The sequence below is a fragment of the Mesocricetus auratus genome, unplaced genomic scaffold (assembly GCF_017639785.1).
Source record: "Mesocricetus auratus isolate SY011 unplaced genomic scaffold, BCM_Maur_2.0 Super-Scaffold_100676, whole genome shotgun sequence".
Lineage (NCBI taxonomy): Eukaryota > Metazoa > Chordata > Mammalia > Rodentia > Cricetidae > Mesocricetus > Mesocricetus auratus.
This window is the reverse complement of record NW_024429266.1, coordinates 58,527,575-58,540,610: the sequence shown is the minus strand read 5'-3', so window position 1 is coordinate 58,540,610 and position 13,036 is coordinate 58,527,575. Positions and strand designations below refer to the sequence as shown.

Here is a 13,036-nt window from a genome sequence, read left to right as displayed (position 1 = left end):
CTTTCTAATCCCTGGAGGTAGGCAATTTATAAATCTTTATTGAATTCATTAATGAGTGAAAACATTATGATAACACTAAAAATGGATTAACCATGTCTGGTTCATCAGCAAATCAGAGTGAACCAACAGGCAGTCTGGTGTGTGATGTAGAACTCTCAATATCTCACTGCCCTTCAGGAAGGCACAGGACCTCTCTGCTCACATAGAGGTTAACAGTCCTCTATGTCTTGTGTATTCTAAACTTGATTGTTCCAAGTATTCCATTAAATATTTTGGTCATTACTTTAATCCTCACCCAGGGACACATACCTGCCTCCCCATGGAGACTGTGAATTAAGGTATGTAGTCTTTGACTGCCCCCAACCTCTACTCTGCCACCTAATACCCAGCAGGATCAGAGCCAGCAGGAGCACTATGATGGTCTCTTAGTCCATGGGATGTGGGGCAGGAATTAGAGCTGACCTCACACTTATTTCCTGAAAATGGCTTTGTAGGGCTTTGGTGGCCTCTGATGGCTCGGCATCTCCCTTTGCCCAGGCTCGTCCATGACCCCTCCACACAGACGACCCCATTCCAGAGGGCTACAGGCTGGCTCTCCTCCTTCCAGGATCCATCTCTGTACTATGGAAACACACACAGATTACACACCCCCTTGCTGCTGGAAGAACTCCCTGACAGGTACAGCCCCTCCTCTCCCTTTGTCTAGCCAAAGACCTCTTCTGTCAAACCAAGTCCTGTCCTAGTATAAGGTCTGTCTCAACTGCAAGCATCATTCCCACTCCCACCCCTACCCCAGTGGAAGTCATAACAACACACCACTGTTAGGTAATGATAGACACAAGTGAGACCTCGGGTCCCCCCCCCCCATCCACCAAGAAGCAGATAATCAGTATCAGGGTCTCCAGGTGCCTTAATCCTAAATGCCAGCCCTTTCTCTAATTCTTACAGTTGACTAGTATAAAATTCAAATCCTTTCATTGTAATGGAGGCCAAGAGCTACTGGTTGGTAACTCACCACTTGAGATACTGTTTCTTAATTCTGGTATTAATGAAAAATTATGTGCATCACAAGAGTCAACCAAAGAGTCTCAAGCAGCAAAACTAGACTGCCTCATCTTCCTGACTAATGGTCCAGCGATCCTTTCAAATGAGCCATCTCCAGGACACAAGAATTCTTAGAATCTAGGGTGTGAACATTTTAATAATAGTAATTTTAATAATTTTAATGCTGATTAATATTCTTGCTTTTTAAAGATAACATGCAGTAACAGTAACCTTTATCATGGGTGGTGTGGTTTCAGGTATGTTGTTTGAATAAGCTTTTAGTTGTATTGCTACAATCAAAGCATTTATGATTGCTGCTTTCCTGTAACTAGACTGCAGGTCACATATAAGAGACAAGCCACTTACAAATCCATCTGTACTCAGAAGGTGCCTGATTTTATGCTCCGTTGTTGCTGTCTTAAAATTCTTTTGTTGCTAATGCTGGTTTGTCTTTGTCTTCTTAGCCTAACTGTTAGTTTTATTTGTATTAGTACATGTAACAATGGACTTCGTTATGACATTTCATATACGTTGTCCCACCACCCTTTCTGGTCCACTTCCATTCTAGAAGATCCTCTCTTTCTAACTAGTTGCCTTCAACTTTCATGTCGTGTGTGTGTGAGTGTGTGTGTGTGTGTGTGTGTGTGTGTTTAATTAGCTTCGCTTACAGAGCACGGATGAAGGGTTGTTTACAGGAGTATGGTCAGTTTACTAGTGTCTGCACCAACAATCATTAACTACCAATGGATCCTCAGAGAAGGGCACCTCAGGAGGCCCTTCCCCTAGCAGGCACTAACTACCTATGAGTTCTCATGGAAGGGTGGGACCCCTTGAGCCCCCTCATCTCCTATTAGAATATTGGTAGACTGAATCTTGTGTCAGTCTTGTGTAGGTAATCATAGTGACTGTGAATTCATGTGCCTGCATTCATCAGGAAGACTGGCTTTTAGTTTTCTTTTTTGTTGTGTCTCCGTCTGGTTTTGGGGCTGGTGGCTTCAAAGTCATAGGCAATTGGCTTTTTTTGTGAATTCCTACCTTTACGTTGTGTGCCAATATACAACATGAATAATAGAAACCCAGAGACAGATATTGGGGTTCAAGCTGAAGATCAGAAAGGCAAAGCAGTCGAGTCACTAGAGAGCTGTCACCTCTACAAAATTCTCAGACTGAAAGGAGAGATCCTGCCTCCACAAATTCTTAGACTGTCTCCTCCCAACCTACATTCCTCCCTCCACCCATCCATATCACCCTGTCTCCACCTCCCAGTGCTGGGAGCTCTGTTTCTTTTTTAGACTGATTCACTCTCTTGTAGCCCAGGGTGGCCTTGAACTCACAGAGATCCATCTGTCTCTCCCGAGTCCTGGTATTAAAGGTGTGGCCGTTACTGCCTGGCCCCTATAGCTGTGGCTAGCTTTGCATTCTGGTCTTCAGGCAGGCTATACTAGATCATAAACAACATATCACCACAAAGAGTTTAATAGTGTTTCTTTCTTTCCTGTATCATGGAATAGTTTGGGAAGCACTAGTGTTAATTCTCTAAAAATCTGGGAGAATCCACCTGTGAATCTATCAGGACCAGAAACAAAGTTTTTTTTCTGCTGGGTGTTGGTGGTGCATGCCTTTAATCCCAGCACTTGGGAGACAGAGACAGGAAGATCTTTGTGAGTTCAAGACCAGCCTGGTCTACAAATCTAGTTCCAGGACAGCTTCCAAAGCCACAGAGAAACCCTGTCTCAAAAAAAAATGTTTTTTCTTTCTTCGATCTCACCGCTTATTATAGATACATTATAGATACACTAGATTTTTATCTTCTTTTGGTATAATTTTTGATAGGTCGTACACATTTAGATATTCACTAACTTCTTTCAGATTCCAGTTTAGTTGAATATATGTTTTTAAGGTGTGTACTACAACTTTCTGTATTTCATTAGTATTTTTTGTTAACACTTCCCTTTCATCTCTAACTTTATTGAGTTGGTCTCCTCTTTCTTTTCGTTAGTTTGACTAAGAGTTGATCAATCTTGTTTATTTTATCAAAGAAGAACTCTCTGCTTATGAAATTCTTCTTATTATAATGGGAATTTTATTATAATGAAAATTATTTTTTATTTCTATTGCACTAATTTCTGCCATGATCTTAATTATTACTTCTTATCTACTGATATGGGGTTTGGTTTGTTCTTGCTTTTCCAAAAACCTAAGGCATATCATCAAGCCATTTGAGGTGTCCATGGTTTTTTTCATGTATATACATTTTCCTCTTGGAACTTCTTTCATTGTATCCCATAGATTTTTCTATGTTGTGTCTTCAATTTTTAATTTCCTTGTTGATTTCTTTTCTGATACATTCATCATTCAGTGGTGTGCTAGTTAATTTCAAGAGTTTGTGTGTTTTCTGTAGTTTCTTCACCTATTGAATTTTAGTTTTATTCTATTGTATCCATATAGAATTCAATTATTTTATTCAATTTTCTATACTTATTAAGATTTGCTTCGTGGGGCCAGGCATAGTTGCACGTGCCTTTAATCCCAGCACTCAGGAGACAGAGGCAGGTGGATCTCTGTGAGTTCGTGGCCAGCCTGGTCTACAGAGTGAGTTCCAGGACAGTCAAAGATAAAACAAAAACAAACAAACAAACAAAATATTTGCTTTGTATTCTAATGCATGATTCATTGGGCTGCTGAGAAGAATGTATATTTTGCTGAGTTTGGACAGAATGTTCTATAGCTATCTGCTGGATCCACTGACTCATTTGATCTATGATGTCATCTTATTTAGATGTTTCTGTTTGGTTTTGTTAGGGTGATTGTCTATTGAGGGGAGTAGTGATGTCACCCACTCTTACTGTGTTAGGGTTAATCTATGCCTTTACATCTAGCATATTTAGGTGCCCCTGTGTTCTGTGTGTGTTTAGAATCAAAATATCCTCCTGAGGACTGCTTCCTCAATCATCATAAAATGCCCTTCTGTATCTATTTTGATGATATTAGAAAAACACTACTTGCTTGTTTCCAGGATCAGTTTGCTTAGAACACTTGGTATCCTAATTCATCTTTTATGGGAAATTGAGAAGTGTTCGCTAATTCCGGTCAAATTTTGTTGTGTTTGGTCTTTTCTTTTCTTTTTGGTTTTCTCAGACAGGGTTAGTCTGTGTAATAGCCCTGGCTGTTCTGGAACTCATGCTGTAGACCAAGCTGGCCTTGAACTCACAGAGATACACCTGCCTCTGTCTCTTGAGTGCTGGGATTAAAGGCATGAGCCACCACCACCCAATATGCTTAATGTTTTCTTATTCTTATCTTGCTTAACTATTATTACTCTTTCCTGTGGCCCCCATGATATATTTGGCTTTCTCTTCAATTTGAGGGATTTCTTCGAGTATCTTCTGTTAAGCTGACTTAGTCATCATGAATTCTTTTAGTATATCTTAGGCGTGGAAAGTTTTTCTTACTCCTTTAATGGTGAATAACTTTGATGGGGATCACATTACATGCTGGCATCTGCTAACTTTGAAGACTTGAAGTTTGTTATTACAAGGTCTCCTGGCTTTGATGTCCTGTGGAGAAATCTGTTATTCTCATGGGCCTGCCTTTGTATGCAACTGGATGCTTTTCAGGCATTTTCAGTATATTTCCTTTGTTCTGTATATTCAGTAGTTTAATTATAATATGACATGAGGAGTTCTTCTCTGGTTTCATTTGTTTGGTGTTCTAAATGTCTCTAAATGTCTGGGTTGGCATCCCTTCCAAATTTTTTTGAAAAATTCAAAGGTGTTCACGGTGCCTTTAGCCATTTATTGGTGTAGTTAAGCATGCAGTTCTTGATCATTCCACTGCTGCTGCAGAGGAAGAGCTGTAAGGGAGTCACAGTTTTGCTGGTTTCCACGGCCTCTGCCCAGGCAGCTCTCTGTTCATCCAGCTGCTGATTCCCAGCTGTGTCTGTTTATATCCCTGTGGGCTGGGTGGGTATTTTTTTTGAGAAAGGTCTCACTATGCAGCTTAGGCTGACACTAAACTCAAAACTCCTCTTGTCTTTGCCTCTTGATGAGCTTGCAGCATGTGTTGCCATACCCAACCTCATCTTGAAACATGATAATTTAGACAAGGAGTCTTGCATTTTCCTCTTGTACCAGGATCCACAAATTCTTTAGCTGTTTCCAGTAAGGGAACACTGGTCGGAAGGTTCTTGGGTTCAGAAGCCCTAAAGACATATAACAAACTACCAGGTCCCAAATGGAAACGTTTGGTGGCCTTTCTGTAGTAAGGAATTATGAAGCTGGTTTCGACAACAGTCCAACAGTCAGGTGTCCTAGCGCCTAAGGGAGGGCAAAGAACCCTAGGAGGGCTGAAGAATGTAAGGACTGTTTTGGACAGAAACCGCCACTTCCTCTCACTCTTAGCAGTGTGAGAGAAGCAATGTCTAGAGAGTAACCAAATAAATTTGCCATTATACTCATTCTTCTGACAGAAGGACAAAGTGTGCTTCCTTTGACCCAATGTAGGGCCCTCACCAAGAAAGTCAGCCATAGTGGATTGTGGCCACAAAAAGAGGTGAAAATATCCAGAAGTCATGGGGTTGTTATTGGTAGCCATAAAGGGCCAGCAAAATAAGAAGCCATTCTTGCAAGGAGGAAACTAGAGGCAGAAACCACCAAAAAGTTATCTGGGAGGCAAACAAAAAGAGACACCTTTGGACATTAGCCAGGTACAGAAACAGTGCCATATGCACCACCACCCCTTTCTCTGTGCCAGGTCTGGGAGTTCCCCAGGTCTCAGTTCTGAGTAGCCAAAGAAAGCAAGGCAATAGATCCAACCGGTACATATCCTCCCGGGCAGTCTCCTAGCCTAGTGGGAACAAAGGAAAAGTCTTTAGCTAGATGAGACACTTGAGTTTCAGTCTGTTATCACATTGGGCTGGATGTATAATTTTAGGTTATACTAGACTCTGTGTGCCTGAAGATACAATGAAATCTACTATACACAGATTATGCCTGGTATCTTACTACAGAGCAGAGGTGCCCAGAGATAGTGTGAAAAACCAGTGAAAGAATACACTTTTTTCTGCTTACACTTTATCAAATTAAAGGCTTCCTATATGCTCTGGTTCAGCTAAATATTGCCAAGGCAGGTGTATCCGTAATACTTCTCACCTGTTCTCTTGTACCAACCGTGTACCATGTATACATAGTGTTCTCTGTAGAGAAGAGGCCTGTGCGGGGAAACGTCAGTCATTGATCTGGAAGATGTACCAATCAAGCTAGCAGAACATTCTGTGCAAACCAGAGCTCTCTGCTTGGAGTTGCCTCCTCCTTCTTACAACATTATAGATGGAGTTTAGCAGTGTGAATGCAGGTTCTAGACAGACTTGCACGATAACATCTAACATATAAGTGCTAGCCAAATACTGGTTAAGAGTCTTTCAGATGAGGCCCCGAATTCAGCTCCCTTCCATACTTTGGAAAGGGCCTACTTCCTCAGTGGCTAAACTCTTCAGTTCCATATAGCACCTTCACAGCTGTATTTTCTCTTGAGCAGAGTTCATAGCTAACTCCCTAAAAGTAGATATCCTCACTGCTCCCTTTCCTTTGACAATTATCTCTGCCTGCAGATGCAAATGCACTAAGAGGCCCACGGCTGGTGTCTGGGAAGATCGGGGGAGCTGTCACCATCCATTGCCATTATGCCCCCTCCTCGGTCAACAGGCATCAAAGAAAATACTGGTGCCGCCCGGGGCCTCCATTGTGGATCTGCTACACCATCGTGTCCACCAACCACTACACTCACCACGACTACAAAGGGCGTGTGACTCTTACTGACTTTCCTCAGAGCAGTTTGTTCATGGTGAAGCTGTCCCAACTGTCCCCGAATGACACGGGACTTTACCGCTGTGGCATTGGGGACCGAAATGACATGCTGTTCTTCGAGATGAATCTGATTGTGTCTGCAGGTATGAACTGGTTGGTGGCTGATGGGCGAGGTTCAGAAGAAATGGGTACAAGAGAAGGCGCAGAAGCCCCAGAAAGCCCTATGCCTTTCATAATAAACAGTGGAGTAGGAGAAAGGCTCTAAGAGGTAGACTTTTGGTTTAGATAGAAGTTATCTTCAAGAAGGCAGACACTAGGGAAGAGTGCCCAATGGAGGATGTACAAGGTCGCCCACCTGGTTCTTCCTATCCTGAATGTTGCAGAATGAGTGTCTGAACTAAGTTCTAAAAACACTGTGAGCTGACAGTGTGACTTCTCTGATTGCAGAAAACTTGGTGTTCAGTCATGCAAAGAAGAGGTATCATTGCCTATGCCTACATGAGGAGGGAGGCGGGTGTCTGGGGCTAGGCTCTCCTGTAGTAGTGCCTTGCTGAGTCCCTGTGCAGGCATCTGACAACTTCAAGGCTCTGTTCCAAAGACTGGATCCAGACTCAGGCATAGAAGTCTAAAGCATTGTGTGTGTGTGTGTGTGTGTGTGTGTGTGTGTGTGTGTGTGTGTAAGTGCATGCATATGTGTGTGTACGTATGTGCATGTTCATGTTCCCGTCACATGCACCATAAAGGCTGCTGTGCAGAACACCTAGTCAGAATTGATCTTTCTGGAGAGCATATAAATTCCCCTTCCCTAGCTGCAGTACACTAGTCTGCTGCAATTGGGGGCTTATTCCCTCCTTTGTTGAATAGTAACACGTGCTCCTAGGTATCTAGATAGGGAATATGCAGGCCTGAGGGAAGAAAATGAGAATGTAAAATGTGAATATTTGCAAAACCATAGAAGCAACTGAGTTTCTCACCTTTTAATTGTATCTGACTTATTAGCAAAAGATTACATCTCTTAGTGAGGTTCATCCTACTTAACAAGCATTTTGATGAAATGTTCTTTGCTGAATCCATAGGTAGCCTAGATAGTATTCCCTCATGGCCTCTCTCTGGGTGTGTCCACACAGGTCCTTCCAACACCACCTATGCAGCAGCTCTAACTTCTGCTGAGCTCATCACAGCATCTCCAGGGAGAGCTGAAGCAACCAACAGATGGACCTTGGGAGTCACCCAGACTCTAGAAGGTGGGAGCTCAGAAGGGGACAGAACAACTCCAACTACAGCTAACAGATGGACCCCAGGAGTCACCCAGACTCTAGAAGGTGGAAGCTCAGAACAGGACAGAACAGATCTAACTACAGCCAACAGATGGACCCCGGGAGTCACCCAGACTCTAGAAGGTGGGAGCTCAGAACAGGACAGAACAACTCAAACTACAGCCAACAGATGGACCCCAGGAGTCACCCAGACTCTAGAAGGTGGGGGCTCAGAACAGGACAGAACAGATCTAACTACAGCCAACAGATGGACCCCAGGAGTCACCCAGACTCTAGAAGGTGGGGGCTCAGAACAGGATAGAACAGATCTAACTACAGCCAACAGATGGACCCCAGGAGTCACCCAGACTCTAGAAGGTGGGGGCTCAGAACAGGATAGAACAGATCTAACTACAGCCAACAGATGGACCCCAGGAGTCACCCAGACTCTAGAAGGTGGGGGCTCAGAACAGGACAGAACAGATCTAACTACAGCCAACAGATGGACCCCAGGAGTCACCCAGACTCTAGAAGGTGGGGGCTCAGAACAGGACAGAACAGATCTAACTACAGCCAACAGATGGACCCCGGGAGTCACCCAGACTCTAGAAGGTGGGGGCTCAGAACAGGACAGAACAGATCTAACTACAGCCAACAGATGGACCCCAGGAGTCACCCAGACTCTAGAAGGTGGGGGCTCAGAACAGGACAGAACAGATCTAACTACAGCCAACAGATGGACCCCGGGAGTCACCCAGATTCTAGAAGGTCAAGGCTCAGAACGGAACAGAACAGATCTAACTACAAGAATAAGCAAAACTATAGCTTCAGCCAATGGAAGACAAACCCCAAGAGCAGCCAGGACAATGGTTCCAGGGACAAGCAGCAGAGAGGAGGGCTCTATCAAGGCAATAGTTCCCACTCCACAGAGTCCAGATTCAAAATCAAAAAGCATGTTCAGCACAACCCAGGGTGTTTTGATATGGGGCACCAGAAACTCAGCAACAACTAGTGCTAGCACCAGTGAAGGCGAGAAGAAAGGCACGACTCCAGCAGCTGATGGGCCGCAGGAGGAAACAGAGGTCAGCATGTCTCCAGAAGCACTCAGGAAGACCACAGGAGCCAACAGACCATCAGTCCTGATCTCAGAAAATGTGACCTTGGAAACTCTCCAAGAAGCAATGGAGGCTTCTAATCAGCGAACGCTAGACTCTGCGGAAGAGTCATCCCCAGCTCCAAACGCATGGACAGAGAATACTACACATATGCAAATGACATCTGGAAGCATCGACTGGAGCCTAGAAAACACTGGTGGAGAAAGTAGACCCGCAGCACCAAGTCAACTTTCACCAGATGGCCCTATGCGGACCCCTGGCAATGAGTCATCCATGAAGAGGTAAGCCTTGGGTCCCTGGACACCTTGTTTCTTGGCCAGCCCTTCCTCCTGAGGACCTCTTTCCCTCTGTACCTACGAATCAGTAAGGGGTGGGATGGGGGGCATAAGCATCAACTATCATCCTCCACACTTCAGTGTCCGTACAGTGGCCACTAATAATGCTATCTGAATGCTTTCTGGTGGTTTGCAAGCAAAAATCTAAATGATATCATGAAATAATCTTTAAGCTGAAATCCCCAGCACTCTCTATTTAATGTGAGGACCAAAACTCCAGAGAACAGAAATAACTTGGTTAAGACGAAAGGAAAAGTTGTGACAGAGCCAGATGCCAAAGCCAACCTCCTGATTGTCACTCATCCTCTTTCTCAATATGGCACATTGTGGCCCACGCGCAAGAGGGTGGAGTGAAGCAAAAGACTGGGGCTTCAGGAACTGAAGAGAACAGCTCTGTTGAGAGCCAGTTATAGGGACAAGGGTGGCCAGTTAGCCTGGAGCTCAGCTCGCCCATCTGTGAAATGAGAGAGGAAGGCTAGTGGTCTAATTAGTCATCTAGTTCCAACTTCCCTGACCCGTGCTCCTCTCCCCCTTGACTCCTCCCCCTGCAGTGCTTTTACAGAAGGAGAAAGCAACTCTTGGATCCTGACTCCAGTCTCCACTGTGCTGGTCCTGGTTCTGCTTGCGTCTCTGGTCCTACTAAAAAGGCGACTCCGGAGAGAGAGGACCTGTGAGTTGAGCTTAAGTAACCCCAAAGCTAGGAGACGAATGGTCCTTTCCACCTGATACCCTCAGGGCTAGGTCAGATTAGATTGCTGCATGCCCAGACTTTTGGATGTAGAAAAGGTAAATTCTACTCTGAACCATTGCACTATGCTCGGTCGTGGCTTCATAAAATTCCCTCTCCACTTTGTGCCTCAGTGGCATTCCTTGGCTTAAGGAGATCTGTGGAGGATGCCAAGAACTGTTAACCATAGGCATGGAGCCACACTGGCAAACTTTCTGCGCGGCCTGCCTTACTCTCATTGTAATGTTCCAAAGATGCAGACTCCTAATGTAAGTGCTCCATGTGAGTGTTCCACTGTGTGGTCTTGGTAAAAAGAGATTGGGGCTTTCTGGGAGGCAGTGAGAGAGAGGCTGAGGTTCCCAGGGCCAGGGATCAAATTATCTGGACCAGTTGGTTTTGTTCTAATGGGCCCAACTATCAAGCTTTTGTCTTAGGAAATTCTCAGAAACATACGTCTGTCTCATTCTTAGGAAGGCAAAGCTGTGTATCTGTCCCAGGATACTCACAGCCTTCTCTATGTCTCTGCAGCTAAGGAGGCAGAAAGGCCACCAAGGATCACCCTAATTCAGGTGACACATCTCCTACCAGACAAGCTCCCCAATGTGGGAAAAAACTTGCACCAAGGTGACCTTCCTCCTGCCCAAGGCAGCCTGTTTGTCCTGGAGGACCAGAACCCTGAGGATGGAAAAGTAAACAGCTCAGTCACCATGGAAGGAGGACCAAGACCAGATCTCTCCAAGGCTTCTTCATCCCCTTCTCATCTTCACCCACACAAAGACTAGCCAACTGAGCTCAGCCTCCAACTGGGGACACCGGGCCTACCAGCTCGGGCTTCAGAGGGTCAGGCACTCTCTGCAGCCAAAGGTGACAGCACAATTATGCAAAGAAGGCTTCAGGAAAGGGCTTGCGATCTGGCTGTTTTTAAACTGCTTAGTCCACTGCCCCTTATAAGCTTCTTTGTACCAGAGAGGGAGGGGGAGGGAGCGAGGGAGGAAGGGAGGGAGAGAGGGGAAGAAGGGAGGGAGGGAAGGAGGGAGGGGGAGAGGGAGGGAGGGGGAGGGAGGGAGGAGAATGCAGCTCTGTGCTGTCCCTGTTGCCTCTGCCTCTCTGGGTACCCTTCTTTCTCTGTGCTTGTTAGTACAAAGCCTGCTGCTCACACTCAGCACTCTCATATACCAGGCTCATCTGAGCAAACGCAAATGTAGCTCCTTAAGGACAGTAACTGTATTTTATCTGTTTCACTAAATCTCCAGAGAACTTGCAACTCGGGGGGGGGGGGGGGGCAGCCAATTAAATGCCCATACCTGTTTGGCTGAGGATGGCCTGGGCCTTAGTGGACTCTGTGGATCTACCTGGGCAAGAGGTCTGAATCCCCAGGTGCCTCCATCACTTTTGGTTGGGAGGGCGTTAGCTGGCCACATCAGTGGGTGGTTCTATGTGAGACAGGAGGAAAGAACATCTATTCTTCTCCCCATTTGACCCTGTTCTCATCACACTGTAAATCTTTTGACCAGTTCAAGATTTTCTGGGATTTTCCTAAATGATGGAAGAAGAGGGTACTTTTCATTAGGTTTTCACCTTCGTGATCAATCTCCTCTTGTCCCACTGTTTATAAATCTTTGCTATCAAAGGCTGTGGACAAAGCTGGAAATGGCTTGGGAGGAGAAGAGAGAGAGGGACAACTGAGAGGGATTTTATGTGGATTCTGCCTTATAACCATGTCTGCTGGGGAACTTTTGGCCCTCTGTTGACCCTACCATCTTGTCCCATCTGCTCTTTTTCTTTGGCTGATGCACTAATTAGGAAGGGTTCCATATCCTGTACTCTGTATGTGGGTAGTACAGGCATTGAGCAACAGAAACAGTGGGGACAGAAGAGTGCCAATACCAAGTTAAGAACCGGGACGCTGACATTTCCAGAACGGTTGGCCTTGCCTTCTAAACTGTCAGTGGCATCAAAGTCCTTCAGAAATATCTCTTCATATCTGGTCATGACCCCAGATACTGTACTGAGAAAGCCAAGATATATGCCCTTGGGGTTTAGGAGAGTCTTGTCTTAGGTAAGGAGGCAGGTTAAATGCAACCAGCCAAGTAGAAACACAGAACTCCAGAGTTACAGATACTTAATCTAGAGCAGTGGTTCTCAACCTGTAGCTCTCGGGCCCTTCGGGGGTGGAACGACCCTTTCATAGGAGTCACATATCAGATATCCTGCATATCAGATATTTACATTATGATTCATAACAATAGCAAATTACAGTTATGAAATAGCAATGACAGTAATTTTATGGTTGGGAGGTCATGACAACATGAGCAACTGTATTAAAGGGTTGCAGCAATAGGAAGGTTGGGAACCGCTGATTTAGAGGGAATCTGAGCCCCAGTGGAAGGAATCACTTGTTTGGAGTCACCAAGTCACCAGGTAACCAAGCTAGTAAAATCAGAGTGAAGACTAGAGAGTGTATGATGTTGGCCTAGTGTCTTTCCACTTCACCACTGCAGGGTTAATTAAGCAGAACTTGTCAAAAGTGCACCACACCACAACCATCACTTCACACAGCTTTCTGCCCGCTACCTCAGTCTCCCTGAGAAACCAGTAGGAGGGGCAGAAAAGCCACCATCCCACCAATGAAGAAGCAGTTCTTGACAGGTACACAGTTCAGTCAAGACCACTTAGTTTATTGATGGCTGCGATGGGTCAAAAACTCAGGCTGATTGACCTGGCTAACCCTAACCCATCCGTCTTTACCCGGAGT

The 13,036-nt window shown here is 45.1% G+C and overlaps 1 protein-coding gene across 1 annotated transcript; it reads left to right on the top strand.

Moving 5' to 3' along the window:
• Positions 1 to 543: 543 nt before the first annotated feature.
• Fcamr (Fc fragment of IgA and IgM receptor) lies at positions 544 to 11,245 on the top strand. Its single transcript, XM_040739311.1, has 5 exons — positions 544 to 678; positions 6,653 to 6,991; positions 7,976 to 9,500; positions 10,106 to 10,224; positions 10,810 to 11,245. The coding sequence occupies exons 1-5, from the start codon at positions 546 to 548 to the stop codon at positions 11,061 to 11,063; spliced, it is 2,370 nt and encodes a 789-aa protein (XP_040595245.1). The 5' UTR covers positions 544 to 545; the 3' UTR covers positions 11,064 to 11,245.
• The last annotated feature ends 1,791 nt before the right edge of the window (positions 11,246 to 13,036 follow it).

Bases quoted from the DNA above. Each gene is read 5' to 3' on its own strand.
- Fcamr (XM_040739311.1), top strand. From the start codon at position 546: ATGACCCCTCCACACAGACGACCCCATTCCAGAGGGCTACAGGCTGGC. The intron at 6,992-7,975 runs GTATGAACTGGT...GTGTCCACACAG, and splicing joins GAATCTGATTGTGTCTGCAG to GTCCTTCCAACACCACCTAT. The intron at 9,501-10,105 runs GTAAGCCTTGGG...CTCCCCCTGCAG, and splicing joins AATGAGTCATCCATGAAGAG to TGCTTTTACAGAAGGAGAAA.